This window comes from Lytechinus variegatus, chromosome 7 (assembly GCF_018143015.1).
Source record: "Lytechinus variegatus isolate NC3 chromosome 7, Lvar_3.0, whole genome shotgun sequence".
NCBI classification, from domain to species: Eukaryota; Metazoa; Echinodermata; class Echinoidea; order Temnopleuroida; family Toxopneustidae; genus Lytechinus; species Lytechinus variegatus.
Window position 1 is genome coordinate 15,948,370 of NC_054746.1, and position 26,360 is coordinate 15,974,729.

The 26,360-nt window shown below is 34.6% G+C and overlaps 1 protein-coding gene across 7 annotated transcripts in view; it reads left to right on the forward strand.

Moving 5' to 3' along the window:
* Positions 1-23,573: 23,573 nt before the first annotated feature.
* The window catches only part of LOC121418551 (SPARC-related modular calcium-binding protein 1-like), a 43,135-nt gene continuing 40,348 nt past the window's right edge, over positions 23,574-26,360 (forward strand). For 5 of the 7 annotated variants that reach the window (XM_041612474.1, XM_041612476.1, XM_041612477.1 and 2 more), the window contains exon 1: positions 23,575-24,177. In XM_041612474.1, the coding sequence (XP_041468408.1) occupies positions 24,055-24,177 (123 nt within the window). In that variant the 5' untranslated portion in view covers positions 23,575-24,054. Of the gene's footprint in view, positions 24,178-26,360 lie in introns of all 7 variants that reach the window. The other 2 variants (XM_041612475.1, XM_041612478.1) reach the window with 1 other exon arrangement.

Genomic DNA, 26,360 nt, shown 5'->3' on the forward strand with positions numbered 1-26,360 from the left:
TCATAATGTTAGTAAACAATAATTAATCAACGTCACCCCTGCGTTTGCGTTTGTTTTAATACAAAAGTGTATTTTTCCACCAAGGTAACCTATCTATAATTGAAGGCTGTGCTTTCTGAGGTGTAAAAATAACTCATAAAAAGATTAATTAAAATCCTTGACACTCTGTCGGCATACTCCAGAGTGCAGGATTATTTCACACTTGACTGGTTTCCAACAGTGGTGGCTGAATTGAATTAGATATGGTGACTAATAACGCAGTTCTATTTTTTCAGTTTTCATTCAGTAAATTGAAAATATTATGTCGTGGTTCTGGGTTAGACTCTATAATAAACGTGTGCGAATATGCATGATATACATCATACGTGATTCTTTCAGAATACAGTGAAATGATCTTGCCTTAACCCTAAAAAGACTGGGGGGCTGATTCAAAATTACTCAAAAACGTGAATTTGTGTACAAATCCAATGCAAATAGTGTTCTTAGTCAAAATTCATAAATGTATCATTATTTTTTCCTTTTACTGCTTAAAATCAATTACTTTTATATTTTTTATGGTCAAAATAAAGTCCCCGACAATTTCTATTGAAAAAACAATAAAAAACAAAAGTCGAAAAACAAGGAAATACATAAGAAATTCAAAAAACAAAACAATAGAATACATAAGAAAATAAATGTGATTTTGATTTTTTTTTTAAATCAATTTGATCAGATGCCTATCTAGAGTATGTGAAACAAAAATTAGCATTTCAGGGGCATTATTTTATTATTTAGAGCAAAATTATTATTTTACGCATAAATTAGCATAATTAATGAGACATGAGATTTTTTGCAGAATTTGATGTTATAGTTTTGTAGATAATGCCATGGGTAACGCGTTTGCCAATTTTCGTCGCGATCGACAGCCGAGATCATAAGGGGGGGCTGAATCAGCCCCCCCCCCCCTAGTCTTCTTAGGCGTCGAAATAGCCCAGTCTATTTAGGGTTAATGGCCTTTTTATTGTCTGCAATTTACAATAATCTACAAATGTCATTCAATTTACATCAATGCTATGTTATTTTGATAACATGCATTCATCTTCTGTATATAATTAGTCAAATATAGAAATTACATGTTTCTAAGAGCCCATTCATAGAAAAAACAAAGATGTCAATAGAAATTCAGAAACGGTATTACGAGTTTAATCTTAAAAATACAAATTTCATTATCAATATTTGAAAGTAGGACTGTTGCATTTCGTGTGACTCTTCAAGCTATCACATCTCTAGAATGTAATGCTAGGTGCTTATAGGATGTTAACTAGGTGCTTATGAATGTTATGTCATCAAAGTTGCGATATTAATTCATTGTTATGAGAATGAAATTTACGCTTTAAACTTTAAAGCCAATATTGTTATTTTGAACAAAATGTAAGAACGTTACTATACTTTTTTTTTTTACAAACAAAATGTTATATGGTGCCTTTAATTGTTTGATATCGAAAAAAAAATCATTCTGCTAACTTGATACGGCTGATATTTAGTATGCCCTGTTGCTATGATACCGTCTGTACCCACGCAAAAAGCTATTTGACTTCTAATTAAGTTGATCAATGCAGATTAAATGTACCAGGAATGTAATCGCCCAAAACTCACCAAACGTTGTTTCATCGGTTGCACATTTTGAAGCAATAGCTGGCGCTAACATGTATTTGAAAGCGTAATTTCGTTTAGTAAGCCGAAAGTATGGGATGGAAACGTAACGAACAGAATAATTTCCAATATTTTTATTTTTAATATTTAAATTGGAAAATGGTCATGTAATTCAAATGTTTGTTGGATAGAAATCCTACACAATGACATATAGGGATGGGGCAAGGGCATACAGCTCGCACTATACGTGTATAGTGCGCCTGCGCCTTCAAAAAAAGGCACTCCGTATTTGCACCCATTCGCAATATTTAGCTCACTCTGATCCCATTTTTCGGAAACTCAAAACGTTGAAATATAAACGATATCCATACTTTACAATCTGCCATTTTTATGTACAAATTCTCAATCAATGCTATACCTACATCCAGTCTTTCAAAACATTTTTACTTACAATAGGGACATTCATTCATATCCTACACGTCACTCATCAGACTTTCATTTGACAAACCCGAAAATAATTCTAGCACAGAAAACAATTAGACACAGCGGCCCAGATATATGGAACAACATACCTAATCATATTAAACTCACTGCATCTGTCTTTTCTTTTAAAGCTTCATTAAAAAAATACCTTTTATCCAGATATTCATAAATCTCCCAACTGCACTTGCACCCACTAGCACACACTTCATTTTTCAATTTCTACTTTTTTCCCGTTGTTTGGTGATTTGTGACATTATTTTTTTTCTTACAGACACAATTAATTTTTTAGGTTTCCATGTAGCCCTTCCCTTTTTTGGCTGCTATGCTTCAAGCATATATTTGCTTATATAGTTTGCCTCTGCATTTTACTCAATATATATATATTTTCAATGTATTCATGTCTTTCTACAGTCACTACATATAAGATTGTCACTTGGTTATGTACTTTATGCTATATTATGACTCAAGCATTGTTAATTTGTTTTGTATATTATTTCAATAAATGCAGAAAATCCTGCAAAAAAAATATATACTTTCAGCGGATGCGGAAGAAAAAAATGATAAGAGTAAACATAATACATACAAAGGAGAACTCACAATTTTTCGCTACATAATGCATGTAATTATGCATAAATAAGTAAAATGCATAAATAAAAAAAAATATATAATTAGAGTTAAAATAAGTATGTCAGTCTCAGTAGTGTCGCTGGTCAATTTTTGTTTGGTCTTGAGATTCGCCAACAAAACATGGCCTTGAGATAATCAAAATGTAGATATAGCCATTCGTATTATTCAGAGTAGTCCATGGATTGTGATTATAACACAATATAATGGCCATTGCGTTTTTATGGAACTTTTTAAAATAATCGAGTGGAGTTCTCACAGGGAGCGAATAAAATTTACGGGAGGAAGAGTGACTTTCACTTGATGTTGAGTGGATTTCACCCTGAGTGAATTTCAAATGAGATGCAAGTGAAAAGTTCGTTATTGCAAGATGTTCATTTCTAAGTTCACTCCAAATTACTCCAAATTGAGTTGATCCTTAAACTTCTTTGAAACGTCTCTTCCAAGGGGAGTAAGCCATCAGTGAACGTTGAGAGCAGTATTTATCCAACAACAATGAGACGATGATTCGCCTCGAATACAGGCGATGGTGGGTGTTCAAAAGAGTGAAATATCTCTATGGACATTACATATGCCGTGACATTCGCTCCGGTCACGATATCTCATGTGGCATGCGTTCTAATATATTTTTGTACAGAATAATATAAAGATAAGGATTGATTTAATTTCGTTTTAGAAGTTAGGTTTTATGTCTAGCTCCGGGGTCTGGCAGATTTTCAATCGGAGCAGTTGTCGCTGGAGCAAATGTCATGGGTCCGTTTTTTGTTAAAGAGGAAGCTTACCCCCAACACATAGCTGATTTGTGTGAGTAGATAGAATCATAACATTGACAATTTCATCGAAATCGGAGGTAAAATAAGAAAAATTATGACATTTTGAAATATTCATTCATTCGTTTATTTCCATTTTCAACAATTACAGTTTCTTCTGTACATGTTGACATATAAAAATAACAAAACATATTTCAAATATTCCTGTACAGAAAATTGTATTCAAGATTATTACAAATCAGGTTGGAAATGGAGGAGGCTGCTAAAAAGCGGAGCTTGTAGAGTGCAGCCTCCTAATAAATAATTGATAAGATTAGAAATATTGATAAAAGATAAATTGATGATGTCACATACTCAACTATTTTTTATTATAATTTTTATAATGATTTTGCAGATTTGACATTTGACAATAATACAGTGCGTATCAAAAAAAAGTTTACACTTAGAAAAAATCCTGTAAAATTATACATTTGGAATATCCTGAAGAATTTTCCACATTTTAACATTAGTACAGATCCATTTAATCAAATGACGATATAACTGTCGAAAAATATTTCCGCTTGACTGAGCACCACTTACTTTTGAAAAGCTGGTGAAAAATGATTTGCGCAGAACTTTGAAATAGTTATGCAAATAAAAGTAGACCTTAATCATGAAGAACACGTGGAATTTAGCTAGTAAAATTGATTTGAAGATCTCTTTAACCTTTTTAAACTTGTGTCCTTTCCCAAAACCCTCCAAAGAGTGCATTGCGCCCCACCCCACTCTCCACACACCGAGGACATCGTGACGATATTTGCTTTACACTGAGCTGTGAATTACATGAAATAACTTAGGCTTGATTTTCATGATTTTAAAGATTGGGAAAAGTGTGGAGAAACAAGTATTAAATGAAAAATGAAATGTAAACCCACTTTAAATAATAAAAACTTAGTAAAAAATGGTAGAGATGTCTGATTTTAACTTTTCTTCAGATTCAGTTATGTCCTCAGATCCAGCTGGCACAAAAATGGTAAAGGTTGTGCTTACTAAGTGTTGAAATTTCAATTTGGGTGGAAAATTGTTAGAAAATGGTTGACTGTATCCGTTTTATTTCAATTGACTGAAAGTGCAAGGGAATTGTATGAGAAATATTCCGCAAGGTAAGTTTGATTTCGCCCTTTCCCCTTGACACGGCGTGAAAACGAGCATTTCTGCGCAAACAGATTTCTGCCAGCTTTACAAAAATGGACAGTGCTCACTCCAGTGTAACATTCTGTCAAAAATTTTACTTTCATGTGATAGATGAGACCCTAACCCAAGATTATATGTCAAAAAATTACCCACATGTTTTATATTTTTTAATTCCCATAGCTTTTTCAAAGTGTAAACTTTTTTTTGATACGCACTGTAGAGCTCTTCATGGAATCACAATATGCTGCAACTATATATTCCACATGTTTTATAGGAATCAAAACTTATCTTTAAATCTTTACGAGGAAAAACAAAGATACATCTGAAACACAATACAATAGAGTGTGGGCGACGTAATTAGTTCCCTCATTTGACATATATATGTTAACACGGATCAGGGGGGGGGGGTAACACAAAGCTTAGCAATGATCGTAGGACATTTTTCTACTATTGATTGCATTGACTACAATGTACAATCAATCGTGAAAATCAAGCGTACTATATTGATCGCTAACCTTTGTGTTATTTACGTGTGTGTTTTTTTTTTTTGGGGGGGGGGGGTTGCGCGTGTGTGTATGGAATAGGAATACGAATATTTCTTAAAGTTGTTTTCCTTTAAAATTAATGTAATGCCTGACCTCGGGCTGTCTTCTATATCATGAGGTATTGGATATTGCATGTGCATGCGTGAACGTATCGGTTGCTTCTCTTTATTCTTCATCCCTATGCAATTATTTTACGAAAGCTCAATAAAATTCAATTAAAATGAAGTTCCTATTGTATTTAGAATAATGATCTTGTGTACATTTCCAATTTTCTCGCTTCTAACAGACTGCTATTGCGTTAATATCGTCACATGGCCATATATATGTTTTTAAAGTGAATAAACTTATGCATAGAAGTAAACCTGAAATTCTCTTTTTTTCATGATTACGTAAACGGTGAACGGCGAATGAAAATAAAAATTATTTACTAATTCATCAATAGCATATTTTGTTATAACATTTAAGTCAATGGGAGTATAAGGTTTATTTTAGAAAAAAAATTATGCAAATTTATCAAGCAATACTCGGAAAGAGTTATATTCTTGTTTCATTGCTATGGCAACCAGCAACTCAATGTTCAATTCTTAAAAAAAGTATAGAAACATGGTCACATGAATAAATAGTGTTTGGATACCACGCACAAACCTAATACCATAATCCGGCATGACGTGCAAGGGGAATTGACGTGAACTCATATATGACATTAAAGGCCATTGGTAGATTGCAGTTGTCATTATTTCCTTGGAATTTTCCACTTTTTATCTCTCATCAGAGTGTACAAGATGAGAAAGAACGATGTAGAAGAGTTGTCATATTTTCATTGAACTTTGCATGAGACGTGAATTTCTGTTAATATTCTGAAATTAATGAAATTATCGGAGTTTTATACAGTAACTGTATAGCCATGTATACACGTGTCCACCATTGATTTAAAATTAAGAATTAATGTGATTTGTAAAAGTAATAGTAGCCCAGGGATTCTCAAACATTACTATACGACTATATAATTTCTAATCAATATTCGATCTTTACATACAAAAACCATGAAAGGGGGGCGAACTGTGTGTGACCTGTCGTTGACTGTGTACATAAATAACCAGTCTTGTACCTTTCAGAAAACTATTGATAATTTAGAAAACAATTTAGCCTATAATTTCAATTGTATAAAACTAAAATGTGTGTATATATAGGGAGAGTAATTGTTTATGGCTACCTCGTAACATAATTATTGCGGTATGAATATAATGAGTAGTGAATTACTGCTGAGAGTGATGTATCATGGCGGGGGTTCGGAACCTGGCCAGAAATGAGTAGATGGTGACTCGAGGTGGCTCCTGGTTCGTATTTGCTTTAAAAGATCTTTCAGTCACACCTCAGTGTCTATGCCGACATACGCCATTGGCAAACCGTTGTCTCATGACTGTAATTCTATTATTTTCTTGATATCACGAGTTGCCTATTTCATCATAACACAAGCTCATCTCTTGATAGAAATAATTTATTTTCTTAAAATAAAAATTGACTGTTTGATATCAATAAAATATGATTTTTTATAAAATATTCACTGAATATGTAAACGAGAGAAGGGATTAGCATACCATACACCGGCATATATATATTATATATTATATATATATATATATATATATATATATATATATAATCGCCAAACCATGTCATTGTTTGACTATTTTGTTCGTTCATTTTATTTCCGAACAGATTACAGAGTAATAACATAATAAAACAAAAGATAGCCAAATTCAGCAATGCTTCCAATACTGCTGTTCTTCTTTGGCAGTCCCTTTAAGAGTGCAATTCGAGGTAACATCAATATGTTCCATACTGAATGTCTTTGGGCAGAAGATCATGTTTTCTTCCAAAATGAGAGATTTGAAGTTCACCCGGGTCACGTGGTAATATCCCATCTGCCTGACAACAGTCACGAAAACGAACCCCGCTGCAGTCATCTGGGGCCCGTAACTCAAATCTTAGCAATGATCGTAGAACATTTTTCTACGATTGATCCCATAGACTACAATGTACAATCAATCGTAAAAATCAAGCGTAATATTAGTCGCTAACCTTTGTGTAACGGGACATCTGATCTTCAGCTGAATGGATTGCTTGGGTGTGAGGCGGGGTGGGAATAGGGCAAAATTATACAGACAGCCAAAAGGTTGGCAGGTAAAAATGGCAGAGGTAATAATGGCAGAGGTAAAAATGGCAGAGGTAAAAATGGCAGAGGTAATAATGGCAGAGGTAAAAATGGCAGAGGTAAAAATGGCAGAGGTAATAATGGCAGAGGTAAAAATGGCAGAGGTAATAATGGCAGAGGTAAAAATGGCAGTGGTAAAAATGGCAGAGGTAATAATGGCACAGGTAAAAATGGCAGAGGTAATAATGGCAGAGGTAATAATGGCAGAGGTAAAAATGGCAGAGGTAAAAATGGCAGAGGTAATAATGGCAGAGGTAAAAATGAGGCAGAGTTATCATTCTATCGACCTGTTTTGAAGGAGAAGTTCACCCTTACAAATGGTTTACTATAAAAATAGCAGAAAAAGTATTTCGGTGAACATTTTAGGAAAACCCATCAAAGATTAAAAAAGTTATTATGAATCTTAGTTTTTTTTATTATCAGTGACGTCATATTCTAGCAGCTGCCCCGTATTTTATGCACCATAATGTATATTTTTTAATCAGTGGGTCAAGATTGCTAAAAATTCTTTCAGGAGCGGATGTGAAATGATTTGTATGTTGATACACTTGTACAATAAAAACCATTTTCATTTTTAAAATAACATTTCATTTGTATTTTTATTACACCATATATGGGGAAGAACTGTTCGCAAATGACGTCATCATTAAAATATAAAATTCGAATAGCTTTTTTTTTCTTTGATGGATTACCTAAAACCCTCACCAATATTGTTTTAATTTTTTTCTGTTATTTTTACAATAAACTTAAGGTTATGTCAGGGTGAATTTCCCAGTAATGAATTAATCATAATACTTGGGATCCATAGTGTGCTTCAAATGTGCTTCATTATTTTGATCCATTTTAGTCTTTTTTTTTCCTTGTCTACATATACCTTTGATATTTTCATCTACCACATATTTTTGAAACTCATTTTTATTGTAATCTACCCTCCTATTTTATTACGGTCACTCTATAACTTGTTTCTTCAAAATGACATGTAATCTTACAAATCACCTACAGCAGTATACATGTATGCAAGAAGCTATCTTTTGCTATGATAATGTCAGATAGATTACCTTTTGAATCTCCCTATGTAACCCCTAGTGAATTAAATGCTAGTAAACGTATGAATAAGGAAAACCTGTCGATAATTCACATGAATTGTCGGAGCCTTAAGAAACATTTTGATTCCCTAAATGTATATCTGGACTGTTTTGATAAGAAATTCTCATTGATAGGTTTGACTGAAACCTGGTTGAAAGATGATGATTGTTCTTTTTTAAATACATGTATGTATGATTATGCCTTTCTTGCCAAAAATCGCTTATGTAAACGCGGAGGTGGCGTTGGTATTTATATTAGAAATGACATTAGATTTATAAGACGTACTGATTTTGAGATAATGGATGATGCTTTAGAATACATCTGTATTGAAATCATTAATTATCATATGGATCAAAATGTGTTAATATGTGTCTTCTATAGACCTCCAGATAAATCACTTCCAACCTTCTTTGAAATATTAGAGAAAATATTACAAAATATTTTATCAGAAAAGAAGAAATGTTTTTTTCTTGGAGACTTTAATATCAATTTAATGAATAATTCAGTAACATCTGATACTTTTTTAGATTTATTATCGTCATTTTCATTTTGCCCTTTAATTTCAAAGCCTACCCGGGTTACTACTGAGAGTGCTACGCTAATAGATAATGTTTTTACCAATGTTTCTAACAATGTCTGTCTTTCAGGAGTACTTACCTGTGATTTTAGTGATCATTGTGCAATATTTTCTATTTCAAAATTCCAAGAGTGTAATATACCCAATTCTTCTTACCAGAAACGCAATATTAATTCTGATTCAATTTCGCACTTCTGTACAGAATTAGCCCAACAAGATTGGACATACATTGAGGAGTTAAGTGATGTAAATGACAGATTTAACCAATTTTATAATAAATATAAGGAATTGTACAATGAATGCTTCCCTCTTAAAGAAATTAAACGTAAGGAAAAAAAAGAATAAACCATGGTTTAATAGCGTACTGCGCAAAATGTGTAATAAGAAGCATAATCTATACCGGAAATATATTAAAAACCCAACGTTATATAAGAAAAAAAAAGGTACAAGGAGTGTCGAAACGCTTTTAATACTGAATTAAGAAAGTGTAAAAGGCAATATTATGTAAATAAATTTAATCAATTAAATGGTGACATGAAAAAACGTGGCAAACAATTAATGAAATCATAAACAAGTGTAAAACCAAGGTGCAATGTACAATGATTAAAGATAATAATGATGTAGAAATAGAAGATGCAGAAGAAATTGTAAACCGATTTAATAGTTATTTTAGTACAATAGGATCAAAGCTTAATAATGATATGCTTTCAAGTGACACAGATTTTTTATTTTATATGGAAAATAGAGTAAGCAATTCATTGTTCATGTCTCCAGTGAGTATTGCTGATATTATTGATGTTGTCAAAACTTTTAAAATCAACAAGAGCCCAGGGTTTGATGATATTAATATTGACGTTTTTAAAAAATCTATTTGTTTTATTTTACAACCACTGTGCAATATTTTTAATTATTCGCTTGATTCAGGAATATTTCCTGATCACTTGAAAGTAGCAAAGGTAATTCCGGTTTTCAAAAAGGGTGAAAAGGCAAGAATATCAAATTATAGACCAATATCTCTTTTATCTATTTTTGCTAAGACATTCGAAAAAGTTGTCTACAATAAATTGATTAATTATATAGAAAAAATAACATTTTGTATAAAAGACAATTTGGTTTCAGACAGGGTCATTCAACAAGTTCTGCTCTTTTAGAATTTACCACTAATCTTGCCAATTTTTTGAACAGAGAAAATTTTTAATGGGAATTTTTTTAGATCTGTCGAAGGCATTCGATTGTATTGATCATGCAATATTACTGAAAAAAATGGAATATTATGGCATAAGAGGAAGTGTTCACAAATGGTTTGAAAGCTATCTTTTTAATAGGAAACAATATAGGAAATGTATCATCTAATGAATTCATTTTAAACACTGGAGTTCCGCAAGGATCGATACTCGGCCCGCTGTTGTTTTTATTATATATTAATGATTTTAATTATGTAAGTGACCATTTCCACTCAATTATGTTTGCAGATGATACTAATTTATTTATTTCAGGTACAGATTTAAATGAAACAGTCAACATTGCAAATTCTGAACTACTAAAAGTTCATGGGTGGTTTTTAGCTAATCGTTTAACTATTAATTTGGAGAAAACATCCTTTATGGTCTTTAAGTAAAAAAATTCTACAATAAATGACTCAGTACTAAAAATTCATATTGGCAATTGTTTTGTTAAAAAGGTAGAGCAAACTAAATTCCTAGGAATAATAATAGATGAAAAACTCACCTGGAAAAATCATGTAAATAACATCTCATCAAAGATTGCCAAGGCTGTCGGTATGATCAACCGCTTAAAGTTCATTGTTCCTAGGAAAGTACTATTAATGTTATATAATACAATGATATTACCCCATCTATCGTACTGTAATATTGTATGGGGAAATTGCGGAATAACCATTTTAAATAGATTGTATATACTTCAAAAGCGTGCAATCAGGGTAATGTGCAATGTTCCACCTCTCAGCCATAGCTCTCCTCTTTTTAAAAAAATGAATGTTTTAACAGTTTTACAATTAAATCAAATGCAAGTTGCAATATTCATGTACTCTTATTTTAAAGGTTTATTACCGTCAATTTTTAACAATTTATTTACTAAGAATAGCACAATTCATTCATACAGTACTAGGGCCAAGGGGATATACGTTTACCCTTATTGAAATTGAATTTTTCAAGAACTACCATTATATTCATAGGTACTAAATGCTGGAATAGCATCCCATCTGAGTTGCAATCATGTTCTACATTGTCATCATTCAAAAGAAAATATAAATTTTACTTACTGCATAATGACCTGTAATATGCTGCATGTCTATCTATCTTTTCTCTTTCTCTCTTTCTAGCTTGTCTTTCACATCTTTCTTTTTCCCATACTTCCTATCTGTCCCTTTTTAAATTCTATATTTTGGGGAATACCCTCGATAAGCCCTTGTGGCTTTTGGTATTCCCTCCATATTCAATTTGTAATGTATTTTTTTGCATGTATTTTCCCCCCTTTTTTCTCTTAAATTTGTAACCATATTTATCTTTGTAATATTTTTATGTGAAATGTGTTCTTTTTTGTGATTTGCTGATTATGTATGTTTTTATATTTGAATATGGAAATAAATGAAATGAAATTTGAATATCAGAGGAGCGATTTGACGTTAGAAGGCCGTGCATGAAAGTCGATGAAAAAAATCAATCAATTTGGTGCAGAAGATATACAGTATGATTTTAAAATGTTACCCTTTCCATTAGTTCAACATTATAATTCAAATTTTCTTCTCAGAACATTTCTTATCTAATCTACTGTACATGGAGAGGGTTTTTGATTTTTTTGGCATTGGGGTTTGAGACTGGTCATTTAAACCTCTGTCATTTTACCGCTTTCATTTATACCTCTACAATTTTCACCTCTGCCATTTTTTCCTCCGCCATTTTTACCTCTGTCATTTTTACACCGAGCCTGTAAAAGTGAAGGCCCTGGAAGCCAGGGGTGCTACTCCTTCTAAAGACACCCTTACCTCCACCCCCCCCAAAAAAAGAGAAAAATCTGGTGGTGCACAGCAATATCTGGGGATTTGCTTGATATGATAAATGTATCTCATTATAGACTTGTTGCAAAAAACCACAAGTCACATTCCTTTTTGTGAGAGATTTGGGAAAATTCATCTTCATTCGGGAGTGAAAACTTTGTTCTTTTTTTTGGGGGGGGTTGTTATTCACATAGTACTAGTTCGGGATATTACGTGTTTTACGAGAAGTCTGAAATGCGGGCTGCGGTAGGCTGGGCAAGGCGACCAACATTTTGTCTCAATGGAGTAATATACAGGGGTGTTTACACGCCCAAAATCTCTTTTTGGAACACTCTCCCGTTTAGCTTTATTCCACCTTTCCAAATTATCCTTTTTCTATTTCATCTTTTCTCCCGTTTTCTTTCATAATTTGACAAATTTATTGACAGGGACGGTCGCCCCTATCCCTCTCCGGATCATCACCAGTGGGAATGACAGTACACTGACACTCGAAAAGTTTCTCTTGTGGATGGGCAAAGTTGCTTAACATTGGACACAACATGCACTCTAAATTCCACGGATTTAAAATAAATTCAGATCAGTTTTGAAGAGTGACCAGCCGAATTTTGAATTTATTTCAAATCTGAAGGATTAACTTTTAAATCTCAAAAGATTTAATTTCAAATCTTTTAGATTTGTATTTGAATCAACAAGGTTTAAATCTAAGTCTGATATTCGGCTGGTCACTATTCACAACCGATCTGGATTTATTTTAAAATCCTTCGAATGTAGAGTGTAGTTTTAATGTCAATGCCATTGTGTTCAAGTTACGTGGAATTCGCCGGTTGCTGCTTCTTACTACACTAATGAACAGCGCCATCTCAAACTTGGGTCACGTTTGTTAAGGCCCTAAACCGCAAATTGCACCTAAACCGCAAATCGCCGCCTAAGCTTGTAGAAAAAAATTATTTTTGAAACGAAGGACCTTGGATGAGTGGTTTCACTCCCCTGGTAACATTTAGTATTAAAGTTTGAAATTTTTTGAAAATAAGCTACTATTACTACTACAACTACTACTACTACTCCTATACTACTACTACTACTACTACTACTACTACTACTACTACTACTACTACTACTACTACTACTACTACTACTACTACTACTAAAACTACTACTACTACTACTCCTACTACTACTCCTACTACTACTACTACTACTACTACTCTTACTGCTACTACTACTTCTACTACTGCTACTCCTACTACTACTACTACTACTACTACTACTACTCCTACTCCTATACTCCTACTACTACTACTACTACTACTAAAACTACTACTCCTACTACTCTTACTGCTACTACTACTTCTACTACTGCTACTCCTACTACTACTACTACTACTAAAACTACTACTACTCTTACTGCTACTACTACTTCTACTACTGCTACTGCTACTCCTACTACTACTACTACTACTCCTACTCCTACTACTACTCCTACTACTACTACTACTACTACTACTACTACTACTACTACTACTACTCTTACTGCTACTACTACTACTACTACTACTAAAACTACTACTACTCTTACTGCTACTTCTACTTCTACTATACTGCTACTCCTACTACTACTACTACTACTACTACTACTACTACTCCTACTCCTACTATACTACTACTAAAACTACTACTACTACTACTACTACTACTACTACTACTACTACTACTACTACTACTACTACTCCTACTCCTACTCCTACTCCTACTCCTACTACTACTAAAACTACTACTACTACTACTACTCCTACTCCTACTCCTACTACTACTCCTCCTCCTACTACTACTACTACTACTCTTACTGCTACTACTACTTCTACTACTGCTACTCCTACTCCTACTACTACTCCTACTTCTACTACTGCTACTCCTCCTCCTACTACTACTACTACTATTTCGTACTGATTATGACTATAATAATATGAGTAAATGGCTTCATTACTCTCGTAACATTTTGTTTTAAAGTTTTAAAAAGATTATAATAAATATTTAAAAAATTATTTATAGCGATTCTTTCTTTATTTTCCGCCTTTCATTTCTTCCCTTTTCCTTTTCCTTTGCTTAAACCTACAGGCGTTAGATTATACTAGGGGAGAATTAGGGATACACAAAAAAAACACAAAAAAAAACACAAAAAAAACGGCACTATGTACAGCCCAAGTTGCCCAACTCCCGCCATAACCAAGAGTCCAAAACCAACAAACAAGAAGAACAATAATGATAGCCTTTTAGGGCCCCATGGGAGACCAACTTTATGTTGAATGAGCACCCTGGTAAAATATTTAAATAAATAAACAAATAATTATCATTATAGTCATAATCAGTACGAAATAGTAGTAGTAGTAGTAGTAGGAGTAGCAGTAGTAGAAGTAGTAGTAGCAGTAAGAGTAGTAGTAGTAGTAGTTTTAGTAGTAGTAGTAGTAGTAGTAGTAGTAGTAGTAGTAGTAGTAGTAGTAGTAGTAGTAGGAGTAGTAGTAGGAGTAGGAGTAGTAGTAGTAGTAGTAGTAGGAGTAGCAGTAGTAGTAGCAGTAATAGTAGTAGTAGTAGTAGTAGTAGTAGTAGTAGTAGTAGTAGTTTTAGTAGTAGTAGTAGTAGGAGTAGTATAGTAGGAGTAGGAGTAGTAGTAGGAGTAGCAGTAGTAGAAGTAGTAGTAGCAGTAAGAGTAGTAGTAGTTTTAGTAGTAGTAGTAGTAGTAGTAGTAGCAGTAAGAGTAGTAGTAGTAGTTTTAGTAGTAGTAGTAGTAGTAGTAGTAGCAGTAAGAGTAGTAGTAGTAGTAGTTTTAGTAGTAGTAGTAGTAGTAGTAGTAGTAGTAGGAGGAGGAGTAGTAGTAGGAGTAGGAGTAGTAGTAGTAGTAGTAGTAGTAGGAGTAGCAGTAGTAGAAGTAGTAGTAGCAGTAAGAGTAGTAGTAGTAGTAGTAGTTTTAGTAGTAGTAGTAGTAGGAGTAGTAGTAGGAGTAGTAGTAGGAGTAGGAGTAGTAGTAGTAGTAGGAGTAGCAGTAGTAGAAGTAGCAGTAAGAGTAGTAGTAGTTTTAGTAGTAGTAGTAGTAGTAGTAGTAGTAGTAGCAGTAATAGTAGTAGTAGTTTTAGTAGTAGTAGTAGTAGTAGTAGTAGTAGTAGTAGTAGTAGTAGGAGTAGTAGTAGGAGTAGGAGTAGTAGTAGTAGTAGTAGTAGTAGTAGTAGTAGTAGTAGTAGTAGTAGTAGTAGAGTAGCAGTAGTAGTAGTAGTAGTAGCAGTAAGAGTAGTAGTAGTAGTAGTTTTAGTAGTAGTAGTAGTAGTAGTAGTAGTAGGAGTAGTAGTAGGAGTAGGAGTAGTAGTAGTAGTAGTAGTAGTAGTAGGAGTAGCAGTAGTAGAAGTAGTAGTAGCAGTAAGAGTAGTAGTAGTAGTAGTTTTAGTAGTAGTAGTAGTAGTAGTAGTAGTTTTAGTAGAAGTAGTAGGAGTAGTAGTAGGAGTAGTAGTAGTAGTAGTAGTAGTAGTAGTAGTAGTAGTAGTAGTAGTAGTAGTAGTATAGGAGTAGGAGTAGTAGTAGCAGTGGTAGTAGTAGTAGTAATAGTAACTTATTTTCAAAAATTTTCAAACTTTAATACTAAATGTTACCAGGGGAGTGAAACCACTCATCCAAGGTCCTTCGTTTCAAAAATACTTTTTTTCTACAAGCTTAGGCGGCGATTTGCGGTTTAGGTGCAATTTGCGGTTTAGGGCCTTAACACACGTTTCTTACTCCTATGGTCAAATAGAGAGGGCTTGGTTCAATACTCACTGCACTGAAAATACATTATTTACTCAGATGCGGTTGCGTCCTAATCAAATGCGACTAGAAATCAATCAGAAATTACTAATATAGGTACAACTGATATGATAATGGTAATAACTGATTTCATAAGGTCATTTCAACTACAACGATTAAAAATTGTTGATCCTTTATTATCAGCTTCAGGCATTTTCGCTATTAAGACCCATGCATATTGTAAATGTCAATGTTGCTGCCGAAAATTGTTTGAGAAGGTTGTAAATTAGGGAGTCCACATCTTCGCACCTTATTCTAAAATCTTACTGTAAGGTGGCGCTGTTTATTTGTCTCAGGATGATTTTAGTGTACAATGTCATTATCGAATTATCTCAATTTTCATATGAATAGCAAGTTTAGCAACTATCATAATCCATTGTAAAAATGGGTCGAGCCCTCTTATTTATGTGGGTTTAGCCGTCTGGGAGTAATAAAGATATTCAACCTGCCCGTACACTCTTAAAGGGGAAGTTCACCCTGAAGAAAACTTTGTTGTAAAAATAGCAGAAAAAATAGTAAAAAATATTGGTGAAGGTTTGAGGAAAATCCGTTAAAGAGTAAGAAAGTTATTAGAGTTCAAAGTTTTGGATTTGTGACGTCATAAACGAGCAGCTGCCCCATTTGTTATGTAATATAAAATGCATGAATTTCAAATTTTGTATGGTTCCAGATGACTTAATTTTGTTTTCTATTCATGATTGGGTGTGAAATGATTTGTCTATTGGTATACAAAAGGTACAGTGAAATCCATTTTCAATTTTCTGAGAAAATGACATTTCCTTGATTTTTTACCATTCACTATGTAGGAATGCTGCTCGCATATGACGTCACAAATCAAATCATTGAAATTCTAATAACTTTTTAATTATTTGATGAATTTTTCTCAAACCTTCGGCAATATTTTTCATTATTTTTTCTGCTATTTTTACAATAAACTTTTTGTCAGGGTGAACTTCCCCTTTAAAACAAATCAGTCAGATAGACTCGACCAGTAGTCAGCTGGGTGCAATTGATATGACAATCACTGATAGTCACATTTCTGATATTGTAGTCAGAAATAACTTTGTTCTCGTAAAATACGTCTAGACAATAGTCAAATGTGACTAGATTAACCGTTGCACCCAGCTGACCCTACTAACTAGTCATTTTTAACCGCTTTGTTTTTAAATTGTAATGTCAAGTCTTCTTTCCTGCTCCTGCTATGCAACTCCAATCGCCGACTCAAGCCAGCCTTTTCTAATCCCTCAACTGAAGCCTCTCAACTATTCTGGTTCACAGTCCTTCACTAATTTTCAGAAACATAATAGACTACTTTTCAAGTTTCCACTTTCTTGCCTAGGATTCATCACATTATGTACCGTTAACCACTCCCGCCATTTTCCATGCCACTACGCAAACTTTCAACCATCGTCTGATGTTCGGATCAAGCTGGTTTGTGAACTTAAGTGGCGCAAACAGGGGGATACCACTAGTTCTTATTCCTTAAATGGCGTCAACCGTGAAAATCGACTAATTTTACATCCTTAATTCCTCATCTAAATTGTAAAAAATGTAATAAAACAAGACGCAACCAAAGAGCCGTTCACGGAAGACCCAAAATTGATATAAATTTTTTCTAATGAACAAACGCTAAAAATATTTATAATTCATTTAACCAAATTTCCAACCTTACATTGCGTGACAGTTGAAAAAATGCTACCCTAAGTTAGTGGCGATTACCACTGAATCATGGAATGGTGCTGGTGAGGCAACCATTTTCCCCCGAAAGACGACGACGACACCTTGGTGTCTGAAACAGAACCAGCTATATTTAATGTGATCTCAGAGAATCCTAACAACTTATAGAAACGAGGGCATCAACTATCAAACGGTTTCATATATGGGTTGCCGTGATTTATCAGGAATGGTGAAGGTTAATGTGAGAGTCAAAGTTGAATAAAAATAAAGAAAAATAGAATGAAAACAAAAACAAGAACGGACAAGATAGTTAGCCGAGGACACGCGAGTCGCATACCCCTGGCCATTGTGTCGGGGTTCAAGCGTTTAAAAAAAAAGAAGAGACAAGAAACGGGACACAAATGGGAAACAAAACAATTCAACCGCCGGAAAGTCACGTTCGCTCCTCATAAAACACGTTTTACAACCTGCTTTTTCAGCCTCCTCCAGCGTTCAAGCAGCGCTCATCATTCAAAAGTTTGATGGTTAGGAACTATCATCGTGGAGTGGTTTTGGAGTGGTTATAAAGGATGTCCGAAGTTTAGAGGATATGTCTCTAAGAAGAAACGAGTTCAAGTGAACAAAGTCTCTGATAGCCTAGCTGGACTTTGTGTATGTACGATATGTAGTATATTATCGAATGCATTCCTTACAATACATGGGCGGGGGGGGGGTGTTAACATAATTACACACGATACTACAAAAATTGCGGATTTTGACGACAGTTACGCAATAGATTGTACTTACAGGTATAGTGTTGAGCCAATCATTGCATGCTGCTCATGTATCAACCGTCTGTGACAACCACGAAATGTTTAATTTTGCGGCAAACCGTTATCAGAATGTAAAACTCCAAAGGTAAGAATGAGTTCTCCCCTGGATTTTGATGTCGATGGTAACCAACCAAATCTATCTCCACCATTTCTAATATCGTCACCATCATGGACCCTAGCACCATGATCATCACCACCAAGTACCACCTCCGCCGTCTTGATAATCATCAGAAGAATCAACAAAACATTATTGCCAGTATCAGCACCGCCAACACCACCAACCTCGACACCTCCACCTCTATCAGCAGCACCATCATCGCCACAAGTACCACCAACACCATAACTATCACCATCGTCATTACATTACCGACATCAACACAACACCAACAGCACTATAGCATCGCCTCAGCAGTCACCATCAGCACAACCAACAATAAAGTTATTATCATGGGCAACAGCATCGTCATCATCATCATCATCACCATCCTTTCCCTTCCACCACCATCGTTATCATTTCCATCATCATCATCATCAGTAGCAGCATCATAATTATCATCATTATCCTCATCATCATTATCATCGACATCATAATCAACAACATTATCATCATCATCATCATCATCATCATCATTATCCTCACCATCATCATCATCATAATCATCATCATCATCACAATCATCATCATCAACATCATCACCATCATCATCATCATCATCACCATCATCACCATCATTTCATCATCAACATCATCATCACCCTCATCATTTTCACCCTCACCATCGTCACCCGGATCACCACTACTGACATAAAGACTATACTACACCTTGCCATTACAAACATAACGATACTATCATCAGTATCATTGAACCGTATTTTTATTCAGCGTTTTCTTTGTGTTTGTGGAACAAAAATACATTCGTTTTCGATAAAACTTGCGAAGCCAGTTAATCTTTAGTGTAACCAGTATGTTTTCATAACACATGCAAGTCTTATACCTGTATGTAATTATTATTAACTGGTTTTAATAACTACCTACTTGACAAATTACCCATTTATGTCTAAGTATCTTTATTAGGCTATATTACCAGCGTTGGCAAATACTTCCACACTTCTGTATACTATCAACAGAGATGGTTTACTTTTGAGACGCTATCTTCGTATTATCTCTCTGTATGCAACAATTCACAATGTATTACAGACTAATTAATTGTTTTGAAGCTCTAAATATTCCTGAAATTCATTCATGCTAGCTGCCTGCCGATGCAGACTAGTTAACAGAGGGGTCAAAATACATTCCTTTGGGCATGGCAGATCGCATTAGGGTGCCATTTGTCACACCTGCAAATTCCCATCTCGCGTCGCACCTGCGGTCTCCGTTCGGTTCCTGTGAAGTGAGAGGTAGACTGAAAACGGGCGCGGAATTGTACTTGTTTTTTATGGCTCAGTGCCCCGCTCTCTACCTTACCTCACCTGACTGACTGGCTGGCTGGCTGGCCCGGTGACAGGTTCTTGTAATAATAGGAATTAAAGGAAATCGATCAACCCCTACGCTGTACCTGCCGTCGTAAAAGGACTGACTGAATACAGATGTAGAATCAACCAAAATTCGCTTAACATATCGCATATTGAAATCTATATATATATAGGAAACGAACTGTAAAATATGTAATAGAATTATTATTAGAATATATATGATATGATCGTAAAGCCAGAATCGGTGAATGATACACTATAACATCCAAACAACCAAAAACAGATAAGCTACTTTTTTGTAATTTTAAAGGGTAGACTTAAGAATATTCATGGTCGACTGATCATTATATTGTAAATAGACAATAATTCGTAATACAGATTTCAAATTGTGATCTGTAATTAAATATCGGGGGAAATGGGAGATCCACTAAAAATCATAGCTTATTATCACGTGAACCCCCTCCCGAAATGAGGTATTAGAACAAGAACAAAAAAGAAGAGAAAACAAAGACCACCCCCCCCCCAAAAAAAAAGATGGAAATAAAGCAAAACAGGACACAGGAATGCTGCTGCGTCAATGAAATTTTACTTTTAAAACTTTTTTTTTAATTTAAGTTTACTTTTAAAACTATGCAAATAGAACACACGAAAGTAATGCAGAGACACACAAATCATGATATGAACTAATTTTATGAACGCTTTTATTATTTCATATATTAGCTACCCCCCCCCATTCTTCACATAGATGGAAAATTAATTCACCATTCACTGATGCTCTTGTCTTCGGTACGACAGTGGTGTATGGACGAATGGAAGGGGGTCGGATCGGGTTTGATCTAAGAACCGCCTTTATCCGACGTGCATGCCAGCGTGCACATAGCTCATGAATGTTTAACGAGATCGTTATCCTCTCCAAATAAATCAATTTCAGAAGAATGTATTGAATGATGGACCTATAAGCATTGGGATTATGTTGGGAGTTGGACTGTGAAGAAAGAAGTTCCGTTCAACTGGATGAAAACCATACCTTGACTTCACGAGCAGCAACCCAATGTACATCCAATATCCTTCATTCTAAACCAAATCTGACTTTTTTATGTTCTGAGATTTGTTTTCAATATGCCTAATCGCAAATATAGTGGATTTGTGTTGTTTGTGATTTATATTTCATTAATTAATCACACACTTATCACCCTAAACAGCCACAGAGAGTTAATCTGGGATAATTTCGTGATGCACAACTTCATCTTTGCGATCGATATCTTTTCAATTTTTCAAAATTACTGCAACGTCTATTTGACATTTTCCTGGATGTTTTAAGGAACAAAACTGTTTATTTCCATTTTACACCCCTCTATAGTTCCCACATTCATTATACCTTGTGAAGTCAGGGGATGCAATATTTCATCACGTTGTGAGCCTCGGGCGATTATTGCACCTCCCAAAATCATATTATGAACGTTATTGTGAGCAATTAGTTTTGGATTTGATTGAAAGCCACCTATACAGTTACCACAAAACCACCGAATTGCATTGTCGACTGCGGTATTATTGCAATAGAATTTAATTGCATTGAGAGATAATAGTATTGTGGACTCCATCCTTAACCAGTCCTCTTGATTTGTTATGAAATTGTCTTTGTAAAGTTCATTTTTATTTGATATTAAAATAAATTGAATGTAATAATCTTTTATTTGGTTAGCTTGTTATATAATGTAGTCTGAAATTGCCTATGTCACCCACAGATGGGTGTATTGAACCCCACCCATACTTTAATTGTATCATAACATCCCTATCTGGCACCTGTCATCACCTTTGTCATCAACAACAACAACAAGACGCAAATGAGTTGAATGAAGATTTACTCATTCTTGAAATCATCATATCTGTTTAGATATATCTTCGGTATCTGGAGATTTGGGGATTGAGTTTGAAAGATATTAAGCAGATTCAATGCAAATTTCTTGAAAGTTTTTTCTTCTAAATCTAAATGAGTGAAAAGACACTCGAAAAGGAGTGGTATCCATGACTCTGCATGATTTAATCATGGAAGTAGTTATTTTATGATGAGGGACAATACTGCCTGGGTGAACAGGAGTGAGACATTTCGCTATAAATTTTAAACGACCTGGGGCCGGTTGAGTAAATGCTTTGATTGAGCAAATCTAACTCAATTAGGCAAAAATGATTATTACTTATAAATTCTTGTTGAATGTACTTATATTTTTCAATTAACGCCTTATTTAAACAGTGCATGAATATTCATTAGACATGCATGTTAGAGCAATTAAATCTTTGTTCTTTTTTTTAAATAACTGTCATATCTATTTGTGCCTGAATTTTTTTCGGATAAGGGTGTGCTAACTATTATATTCTTTTTGTTGAATCAAAGAAAGAGCAACATTAAATAGTCATTTAGTAGAAAATTTCAGATGTCTTTTTAGGTTTTCGGAAAATGCTTATATTATTCTCACTGATTTATTTGTAAGAATGAAACGATCGCGTATAAATATCAATGTAAGTACCTATATAGGTAACAGGTAAGTGAAAATGCACAAAGTCTATTATTTGGATAAAATAATAATGATAATAATAATATGATGTCTAAGATGAAAATGATGCCACTAAAAGTGGGACGATTGGGAGCAGGCTTTCGAATGACGAAAGTCCCCCAATTTGATTTTTTCAAACATTTTAGTGATTGTTTTATTAACTTGAATTAAGTTATTGTAACTTAATTTTCTTGAGTGAAATGGATGCAAAGAAACTAAGTAAATTTTACTTAAAACTGCCAAACTCATAAATACTTGAAAAAATTCAGGCAATTTGTTGAAACAATTTTATTGAGTAATTTCAATTATTTTTTTACAGTGTAGTAGTAGTAGTCGTCGTCGTCATCATCGTAGTAGTAAAAGTAGACGTGGTGGTAAAAGTCGTCGTCGTAGAACTAGTAGTAGTAGTAGCAGTAGAAGTAGTAGTAGTTATGTAGTAGTAGCAGTAGTGGTAGTAGTGTGGTAGTATATAGTAGTTTGGAGTGATGAGTTATTACTGAGGGGGAATCTATATAGATACAAGCATCAAAATAAGAGCTGACATCCAGAATAAGAGGATTGTAAGAATTCTACAGGCAGCGTGCCGAATGGCTCTCTAAATAATTTCAGTATAATATGACTCGAACTTGAACTTGAAATGGCCTGTATTTTCCATGTTTCTGGTTGTGGTTTTTCATGACACCAATTAAGTGCGTGAGAATGGGTCTGTTTATGTTTAAGCGAGTGAACGTCCAACTGAGAGAGGTTTCTCTGCCAGCGAAGAGAACATACATGTTATATGAACAAGGGGAATTAATGTTTGCATGAAAGTGGTACGTAATGGTGCTTGAATATATCATATAAAAGGGAAGAAATTGATTAGAGAGAAGGATATCACGGCCAAACTACCAAAAAGTGATTAACTTGTTCAACTCATATATCATTTATGTATTTGAAGGATTTTAAAGAAGAACAGTGTTTTGTACAATTTCATTTAAGACGAGTTCTCAGTTCTAAGGAAATGTGATTTCTAAAGACAAGTGTTTAGCCAATCAGCTAATAGCAGAAAGAAATCCGCAGTGCCTTTCGCCGCGTACGTACGTCAACACGCACGCATCAGAATGCTGCAGCTAGCTGCAGAGAACGAAGAAGAACATCAGCAGACGACAGCTCGTTCACGGTGAAACCACAGCGCCCTGCACGCTCTTCTTGATCATAAACACTCTCAAAAACCTACTCGATCAGATCAGAAGGCGAGACTAAACGTTAATGTTCTGGGATTTTCAGTTTGTCAACATGATCTTTTTGTGAGGAAATATACTCGGAAACATTCATTTAAGCGGGACGGAAAGAGTCGTCATCGCCCAAATTTCTGAACTCTTCGAAGGGCGAAAGTATTGGAACACTTGGAACAGGCATTAATGAAGCGGGCGAGCGAAAGAGCTCGACGGCCCCTGGTGCTCATCGGAGAACTCTGACGGAGGGAGCCCGGCATACCTTGATCGCTGCGGCCGCTGTATTTTCCTCTCATCACATATTTTTTGTGTTTCAACTTAAATATCAAGCGATTTTAAGGATACTTTTCGTTCCGCATTAAAAACAGCAAGAAACAGAGATGGCAGCAATAGATTCTTACTTCTTGGAACATAAACTGAGGCAAAATTCACGTGCCATTGCTGTCGCCCTTCTCGCCATATTATTAATGCTTTCAGATGCCAGTCTCTCATTAGCCACAAGGGTAAGTATACAATCGTCAGATAATCGTTTTATAATTTTTGTTAACATTTTTTTGTTGTTGTAAATATGTCTTTCGAAATTTGTTTCTTAGTTGCTGTCAATTAACCTTACCTATTTTATTTAATTCAGATTTTAAAAAATATCCATTTTAATAATTGACTCCTTGGATATTTAAGGATAACGAAAGAAAGATTAAAACTTTGACGACTTACACTTTGAAAAACACACACTATAAATTAGAGAATACTCTGCGTTGTTTGTTTATTCTTCCTTTTTTTCAATAATCGAAGTGAATGCTTAGGCAATGTACAGCTTGGTTCGGAGCTTCAAAAATTGAGACTCGTTAATTGGTGTGATTAAGCTCACCCTAATCAGTAAGCCTGAACAAAAGAGATGGTATTATCCTCATTATTAACTCTTCAAACACGGATCAATATAAGCCCATCACTTAGGTCGATATCCTCATCACAAACTATTGTCCATCAACAATGACTTCAAGCCTCTCTCTCCTTCATGGTTTCTTCTTTGAGAAAAGAACAAGGAATGGGAGTGAGGAAAAAGCTAGGATCTTCAGAAAGCGGGAATCCAGCTTGCTTATACTTTCAGCGAGTAGCCAAATAACAGGTGTGTTGTTGGAGAGAGGATAAGCTGAGATGTGCCAATACATTCGATAAACTGCATTTTGGTTTTATTTGAATTACCATTGAAAATAGAATGAATGGTCATTTCGCAGATCTCGGATGGTTGAGCAATGATATAGGACAATGGAAGGACACTCGAAGGAAGAATGCACTATGTCTTCTTTCTCATCGTCTACGTGTTATACATGTCTCCATTCAGAATTCAAACCGACTTCTTGAATCGTGTAATGCTTTCTTGTTTGTGGAAAATGTGAAGTTTTCCTGCCATACCAGCCTGAAGACTTTTCATACAATCCAAAATATGATGAAATTATCCACAGTCAGAAGCGTATACACATAGAGGATGAGAGTTCTACTGTATTTCGATTGCGTGCTAAAAACCAAGAATGTGGTTTGCGCAAATCAAAGCCATTTGATAGCCCGAGACAAAAGTCCCCTAAACCCCATTTTCTGAAAAAGAAAAAGTGATCACCCCGATAATTATAATCCTGTTAAAACTTGAAAAAGGTTTTCCAGGTTGAACTAATCATCGAATATAATGTAATCTGTTTTATCATAAAGGGCCTAACGAAGCAACAAAAGATATTTGAAGGCTGAGATTATCGCTAGTCTTCTATTTGGCGTTGATTACAGATTAATTTCTTTAGGCTTTGTCTAATGTTAATCTGCTGTAAACAGACCATTCTAATAGACTCCACACAACGTGAGTCATCTTCCATGAATCGAGGCTACTTGGTGTGAGATTAATGAGATGATGGATTAAATATTATGTGGGAGGGTGTAGTTAATTAGGAATTAACTTTCAAACATTGTCATTGATCAGCGAAATGTTTAGGTTTAATCTATCATTATGTCAGATACCATCCCTTCATACCTTTTTAACGCGACGCCGATTTGAACCATGCGGGATCCCTTGCATCATTCCTACCAGAAATACAATATTCAGTGATATTATCTTAATTTTATGCTTATATGATAGGAAAATTGCCATGAAGGTTCATTATGTCATTTTTAAATGTCGTTTTGATTGGATACCACATTATGATCCTAGTGTCGGGTAATTACATTCAATCTAGAACATTCTGCGTTAAATCTTTAATGGCCACATTTTGGCAAAAATTAGGTGGCTTCACATTAACTGAGGATTACTTTGTACCAGCGACCCACCTGTTAATAAAGGATACGTTAAGTATTGCTACTTAAAATGCTCCAAAGAAGAGATAAAGATAATATAGATGTTCTCAAATGTTAATCTGAAAATTGTTCAGCATTTGAAGGACACGGTATAGGAAGTACACTTCTTTCCTTGTTCCACCATGTGAGCAATAATCTGATGAAATGATGTAATGACGTAAGAAACGTTTCTTCTCAGATAACCAGTGGCAACCAAAAATACTTTCATTATTATCTTCTTCTTGACTATCAGGTGCGGGGACAATGGCTCGGCATTACTCTCAATTTCCATAAGCCTCTCATTCTTCTTTTTTTATAGACCGGTTCTTCATTTTCCCATCCTACCTCCTTTTCATTCATAAAGCATGGA